Raw genomic sequence first — 8,247 nt, forward strand, 5'->3', positions numbered from 1 at the left:
GTTATGTTGCAAATTGCTTTTAACAGTATAAATAACGGCAGATGGAGGTCCAATGGAACCATTAGATCTTCGCTGAGCCAACTTCTACAGGTGCCCTCCTACGACATTGATATCCTTGCGGTGGAATGGCTTCCTAATATATCAACTTATAAGCGAATCCTGTTAACTTTTGAACAATCTACAATTCCTCTCATGTTGTTAAAAATGAAACCTTTTTTATTCAAGTTCCAAATAATTCCAGCACAGGTTTTTCGTGATCAAATTATATCTCCCCTGTTCCCTAATAAGTATGGTAGTGGGGGGCTTGCAGATCAAAGTAATGCTCACTTGATAATTCCTAAAGGAATCCCTAAAGAGACCTTGAGTAAGACCACACCAAAGCCCAACTTAGTTAAAACCTCCAACAGTATGGCAGAGAGGCAACCCACAGAGAAACAGGCCACAGATCCAAGTGACTTAATAATTAATATAGAACAACATGACATCACATCCAGAGTAGAGGACCTTAAAAATATGCTGCTTACCACAAAGGATTTGGCCATACCACTGTGGAATTCAATAACTACTGCTGAGGTCCATGAGGTGGAGAGAGCTTTAGATATGAGTTCTATTGATGCTCTCTTATCAATGAATAAAAGGGACCTTACAACTATAACTACAGTACAACCTTTGGAACCTAAGAGAGTTAACACTGTACCCTCTCTGCATGAAGCATCCAACAAACAAAAGGATCCAGCTCAAACAGAACTCTTGAATATTGATGATGACATGGACTTAACATCAGCTTGACAACTAAGCTTATTATGTTGGAACATCATGGGCTGGGGAAATAAGTTCCATGATGCAGATTTTGCAAATTACCTTCAAACTTTTAAAATTCTATGTTTACAAGAGACATGGGCGCTTGAAACTAATTTGCCATCTCTCTATGGATTTCAAGCATTTTCTGTTCCCGCAGTTAAAAGTTGTACAAGAGGCCGTGGTAGTGGCGGTCTTACAATATTCATATCTGTTGATTTACAGGCGGAGATTCAACCAATAACTTGTGCCTTTCCACATTGTATACAGGTGCTAGTCATCAAGAGCATGTGTTTTGGTTCCTTAATTTGCATAAATGTTTACTTTCCCCCTAACTTAGCAAAGAACGTAGGTCCTAACAATATTTGGGATAGCTTATCTGAAACCATATTTTCTTTGGAGAGTCAATATCCCTCTACAAGGCTTTTACTCTGTGGAGACTTTAATGCTAGAATTGGAAATGACTCAAGGCAGGTGGAGAGTACTAACCAAGGATCAACTGCTTATATTGCACCTGTCCCTAGGGTCTCAAAGGATATAATTACCAACAAAGCTGGCTTTAAGCTTATAGAAATTCTTTCTTTGCATGGCTTGCAGTGCCTTAACGGAACCCATTACGATCTGACATCAGGTCCATATACTTATGTTACCAACAGGGGAACAAGTACAATAGATTATATAATAGTATCTGCAAATCTGGTTCCTGATATTTGTAAATTTGAAGTTATTAGTCGTGTTGAAAGTGATCATTTCCCATTGTCATTATTATTTAATACTGGGTCATTTCACCCCCCTTGTACTCCCCAAAATTTAAATTTAAATTTAAATCTAAATGGAATTCATATAGGAGAACAGAGAATACGGTGGTCAATTAATTTGGGCATCTCAGTCCATCAGATACTGGAGAGTATTACCTTTAAGTCCCTACAATCAGCTATTTTAAATTCCACTTCAGATATTTTATATATTTTTCAAACCATCATTCAAATGCTTAGGCCCAAATTGGTGAGTAACAAACAATTTAATCCCAACACGGTAGCAACTAACAAATGGTTTGATTTGGAATGTCGAAATGCTCGGAAAGCACTGATGAAGTGCTCTCGGCAGGCACTTAGAAACAACGACAATATCTCTCCTGACATCTTAGCCTCTATGCGGTCATCCTATAAGGCACTCTTAAAACACAAAAAAGATGAATATATTAGAACACAATGGAAACAACTAGCGCAAGCTGTTACAGAAAAAAATGAGAAACAGTTTTGGGATATTACAGCTTCTGGCATGAACAAGATTAGACCGGTTATTGTTGGGCATATTACATCACAACAATGGTATAGCCATTTTAGTAAACTCTATGGAGTTACAAATGCAGAGCATCACTCTTTTTTTGATTTAAAAACTACCTATCTGCCTCAATGGCCCCCAGTTTCAGAATCTGAGATAAAAAAGCTGATTGCAGCTTTGGCACTGAATAAAGCCCCAGGAGAAAATATGATGCCCCCAGAAATATATAAAAACTTTTCTGATTGGTGGGCTCCAATATTAGCTAAGGTGTTTACCCAAATCAATAATACCGGGATAACTCCAGTAGGCTGGAAACAGAGCGTAGTTGTCCCCATATATAAGAAGGGAGATAAGCAAGATCCTAATAACTATCGGCCCATAAGCCTTCTGGACGTGGATTCTAAGCTATATAGTAGATATCTATTAAATAGACTGGAGGATTGGGAATTTAATAACCAGATTATTTATCCTGAACAAGCTGGATTCAGGGAAGGCCAGAGTACTATTGACCACTGTTTGACTCTTTATTATTTAGCCCAGAAAGGAATTGAAGGCCCTACAAAACATCTGTTTGTTGCCTTTATTGATCTAGCAGCAGCCTTTGATTCAATTGATAGAAACTTGTTATGGCATAAATTGGCCAATACTAATATAGACAACCGCTTATTGTTTTTGATTAAGGAACCTTATACCAATACAACAGCAAGGATAAGAGTTGGTACCTCTGGCTCACTAACTGATCCTATTCCTACAAATAAAGGAGTTAAACAAGGATGCCTCTTGGCACCAACACTTTTTAATCTATATTTGAATGACATCATTCCAGCACTTTCTGGCCCAGAATTTTTTCCACCTACACTTGGACCAAAAAAGATCTCTATTCTGTTATATGCTGATGACATGGTTCTAATTTCACTTACACGTATAGGTCTGAGAAGGTTACTTTCCAAGCTAGAGGCATTTTGCTCCAAGGAAAAGCTTGTTATCAACTATAATAAAACTAAGGTAATGGTTTTTGGGAAAAGACACTCTGATTTTCGTTGTTCTATTAACGGTCATCAGATTGAACAATGCAGAGAATTTAAGTATCTCGGCATTCATTTCACAGAAAACCTCTCTTGGAAGCCCCATATAGAAGCTAGTAGAGCAGTAGCTGTGAGATCAATTGGAGCAATCCTTAGATTCTATAATCAGGCAGGGGGTCATCTAGTTGCACCTACTGTCAAAATATATCAGAGTAAAGTTATAACCCAGATTCTTTATGGTGCTGCCGTGTGGGGCTGGGATGATTCCCAAATGGTCAAACTGGAGGCCATCCAGAATATGTTTCTCAGGAAATTGCTCCTACTTCCACCTGGCACGCCCGCAGCCTTGGTCCGGGCTGAGGTTGGCCTGCCTTCCATTAGAGCTCGCATTTACTTTACTTTACTTAATTATTGGAGATCTGTTAAAGATTCTACGCTTAAGGTTTTTCCTAAGTTGTGTTTTCAATATTTATCAACCTGTAAAGTCTGGAGCTCAAGACATCAGAGGCTGCTTGAATTATACCCTGCTCTAACTGAAAATTCTTCTAGTTTGAATTCAAGAGAGAAGCTCCGTGAATATATTTTTAACCATGATGTGAATCTGGATAGGGTGGCTATTAATAATTCGAAATTTTCCAATTGGTTTAGATTATATAAATTGGACCATCAGATGGCTATGTATCTAGGGAATCTTACATTTCTAAAGCTTAGACAGGCTTTTACAGCTCTTCGCTTCCAAACAATGCCCTCAGCCATGATTGACGGTAGATATTCACATACACCTAAGGATTCCCGTTTATGTATTTGTGGAGCCCCAGAAATCGAGGATTTGCCTCATTATTTGTTTTCTTGCTCACTATACACTGGTCCAAGAACAAAATTTATGGGATCTATTCTGTCCAATTTACAGTCTAATACCATTTCTGAAAAGATTTTTTATCTCTTGTCTGATATTGATTCTAAGGTAACTTATAAGGTTTCATTGTTTGCTTCAGCAGCAAACAAAATTCGGGCAAGGGTAATAGCAGACATTGCAGTTGATTGTCAGGGGGATGACTTTATCTAAACTTTGAAGCTGTTTTTGTTCTTTTTTAAAAAATGTTTTTAATGATTCTTAGGTGGATGATCTTATCCAAACCTTGAAGTGGTTTTTCTTTTTTTTTTTTTCTTTTCTTTTAAAGTTGTTTTATTTAATTGATTGGAAGTATATTATGTATTAAATCTGGATGCTATTTGATGCTATTCGATGGAATATTTTATAATTCTGAATTGCTGTTATTGTTTTTATATTTTATCATGCGAATGGCCTTTGGCTTAAGCATTAATAAAGATTGATTGATTGATTGATTGATAAATTAGCATGTAAATTGAAAGTGAAGAAAGGATTATGGAAAAGAAATTATTTTGCTGAAATATGGAAAAAATTATTGAAAAAGTATTAAGAAAAGAAGATGGAAAATTACCTTCACAAGATGAATTAAAATTTTGGGTGCAGTAGATGGATGAGAATAGCTCCGGGGAAGGGGTGCCCTGAGGTGTTTTTAGTATAAAATAAGTAAAGTGTTAAAGCATATTTGGGTATGAAGAAAAGTGTAACAATTTGTATTGTAAAATTTAAAAATAGTAATAAAAATAAATAAATATTTAAGCAATTAGGTAGAATGAGCACTTTTTCCACATACACAGTCCTTGGAACGCTCCACTTATTAGCCCTTGCTAGGACATATTTGTGTGTAGGATAACAGCAATATTATAATGAATTGCTTAAACTTAAAAAGAAAATCTACTGTTTGCTAATCAAGCAGCTTTAATAATTGAATAGTCCTGAAAACCCGGTGGTGAACATACATACATTCCAATATGTGTGAATAACGGTACCAATGTAAAGATCAAGAATCCATGTAGACAAATGAATGTTATGGGTGGAGAAACTCATAGATCAAGAACTCTGTGCATGTAAACCTCTATTGAATCTAATGTGTGAATAAGTTCATTCTGGGGAAGAATATATATCAATATGGCCACCATGAGGGGGGCACTGATCACATATAGAAGGATATGCAGTTAGAATCAGCTAAAGAGCTATTAAATTCATATACATTCTTCAACTGGTTGGGTTAATGCCACATAAATGGTTAAATAGGTTGCAGGAAGAGGCCAAGAGAGAGTCAGAGAAGGAGGATTTATCAATTTATTTAAAAGGGTGGGTTTTATGTCTCTTTCCATGGTACCATACTCTGTGAAACAAAACAGGCTGTCATGGATACACATTAATATAATGCTATAACCATGTTTATTTTGAGTAAGACAATCAGCATTATACCTTCCCTTAATGGGTTTGAGTTTATTGTACTTCAAGCTTTTTACTGATTTATGAATACTAGGGCATGATAGGTCAGCTGAATTCTTAAGTAACACAGAATCCCCATTCAATTAAATATTTCTTACTTCAAAGGGGAACAGGGAAAATGTAACTTGACAGATTTCACAGTGAGCAAAATAAGTTGGGTAATGTTTCCTTTTGCATGAACCAAATCAGGCCAACTTCTGTCCTTATTAGAGAACAATTGTGGATTCAGTTTATTTATTAAATACCTATGCATACTTTGAGATTGTATAACTAAGGCTGCACTCCTGTTCAAGCCTCCCCAGGAGTAAACCTTTTGGAATTCAGTTGACTTCACATTTGGGGAGACATGCAGAGAATTGTGTCATTAGTCTAATCCTTTGCCAAAAATTGTGCAACTCACCATTGCAGCACACTTGTGGCAACTTGGTACAATGAAAAAGTTGATAAAATCCACCTAGTTTGTAGTCATTAGCGGAATTAGTTTTATAGGAAACATTAATGTTTAATGTTTCATTCTGGAGACTTTCTTCCCTCCTTCCTCTTTATTTAAAAAATGCTTTCCACTATAGGGACAAAGGATTATAATTTTATTACCCAGATGCCTAGCTAATCCCTGCCACTGCAATGCCTCTGTGGAAAGATCATGATGTAATATCCCTTTTCTATTCTTATTGCCTTTAAGAAGGCTCTTAAGACGGCTCTCTTCCAGCAGGCCTTCCCTACCTAGTTCCTCTCCCCGTTTACTGTGACTTATGTTGCTCTGTCCACCAATTCTTCTCTTTAATGAGAAGAATTAAATTAAAATTAATTAAAATTAAATTCTTGCCTCAAGAAGAAGAGCCCTCCCTCCATGCCAGCTGTCATCATCGGGCCTGGGAGGAAGTGAAAAAGACAGGCCCAACTCTATCAGGCCTAGCTGTGAATTACTGTGATTTACGTTGCTCTGTTTTATCTTATTGTATTGTATTTTATTGTATTCTCTATGTATTTGTATTGCTGTAACCCGCCCGGATTCTTTGTGATTGGGTAGGCTATAAATTATTATTATTATTATTATTATTATTATTATTATTATTATTATCCTTCCAGAGCAATTGTTGGAGAACACATCAATGCTTGGGGAGGACACAGTAGCATAACTCACTATAAGGTATGATATAGTGTCCTTTTCCAAGCATTGATGGATATGCAGTCAAACATATGTTCTCCAACAGTGGCTCTGGAGGGATGTTACTTTCAGCTAGTATATAAATTGGGATGAAGGCCAATTCCTGGCCTTCATCCCAATAGCTGTGTAAAAACCACCCAGCTATAGACAAAACAACATAAACAGGAGAGTTTAAAAACAAAACGCTCCAGCTATTGGTACAGGCAGTTCACTGATCACTTTTCACACTTAAAAGAAACAATCACAAAGAGTTGATTCATCCAGAATTCTGGAGGTTTTTATCTTCAGTTATAATACGTACAACATAAAACAGCATATATATATATATATATATATATATATATACTCTCTGACTTTCAGTCAACTTCAATGTCTGTTTCACAGCTATAAACTAAAACACCTTAGGTCACAGTAATAACCTGCTGCTCTAACAATAGCTCACAACCAACCAAACATTCCAGCTGTCGGTACTCAACTGTCATCTGACATGCGGCCATTCTGCTGGTCCACCAATATAGAATGTTGGTTGTGAGTCATCATTCAGTCAATCAAAATATTTTCCTGTTGTTAAAAAGCATATTACATCAACAGTCCCCTCCAAAATATTTTGACATGACATCTAATTTATTTCATTTTCTAGGCTCAATGAGTTAATTATTTCTGTCTGTTACCCCACAAGATGCAGAAATTTTATCTTAAAAATACATTTTGTGTTCTGCCAATCATCTTATTAACAAATGTTTGACATTTCTTGGCTGAACATTTAAAACCCCATTGTAAGTTGTAAACATAACTAATGTATTTGTTGTAACAGCATTTTACTATTAATGAAAAAGCTCCATTATACTTTGATGAAAGTGTTAATGGTCACATCCCTGCCTTTAATATTGTCTTCTTAATTTTTTTCCTGCAATACTTTTTTTTCTTCATTTAGCATGTCCTCAGGCAGGGCCACATCAAATCCTTCAATAAATTTCAAGCCAATATTGCAAGGAGTAAGTTTATTTATTGACTGTATAGAACAGTTATCTCACTGTTTTAAACTAAAGTTCAGTCTCTCTTAATTTCAAGCTACGGTGGATAGATAATGTAAGCTTCCACTCCATTGTTAGCAGTCTTTAAACAGGAAGCTACCATTCCCAGGAACCCTAGCCAACACAGCCAGTGATGAGGAATGTTGGGAATTACAGTCCGACCACATCTGAAAGGCCATATCCTTCCCATGCTCAGGCTGCCATTAAATGACAAGGAAAGTTCAGAAATATTTGAAAAAATGATCAAAATGTGTTTCTCAAGGTCCAAGAAGTCCCAAAAAGGACAAACCTGATATGAATCTTCATCGGTATATATTATTTTTGAAAGAAAAACCTGGATTTTTTGCACTGAAAATTCTGTTTTCTGTGCAGACACGCCCATATTCAAATTTTATGGAGAATAAATAATCCGAAACTTCGCACTTTGTGAATACTTTCTTCCAGTGGGAAGAAAATTATTGAAATTACTCATTGCTTAGATCAAGGATGAAATGGGTCAAGAATTACATACCTTCCAACGAACACCAGAACCATGATTCAAATGTAAGGGAGGCATTACATTCACGTTAGATCTGAGACATCAAAATT

General features: G+C 36.3%; 1 protein-coding gene across 1 annotated transcript; it reads left to right on the forward strand.

Moving 5' to 3' along the window:
* The first annotated feature begins 816 nt into the window (after window positions 1–816).
* LOC149318891 (uncharacterized) lies at window positions 817–4,173 on the forward strand. Its single transcript, XM_089507911.1, has 2 exons — window positions 817–1,354; window positions 4,106–4,173. Exons 1-2 carry the CDS (start codon window positions 817–819, stop codon window positions 4,171–4,173), a joined length of 606 nt encoding a protein of 201 aa, XP_089364037.1.
* The last annotated feature ends 4,074 nt before the right edge of the window (window positions 4,174–8,247 follow it).

Source organism: Sceloporus occidentalis, unplaced genomic scaffold (genome assembly GCF_023333645.1).
Source record: "Sceloporus occidentalis isolate IW3139 unplaced genomic scaffold, rSceOcc1.0.p SCAF_2, whole genome shotgun sequence".
NCBI classification, from domain to species: Eukaryota; Metazoa; Chordata; class Lepidosauria; order Squamata; family Phrynosomatidae; genus Sceloporus; species Sceloporus occidentalis.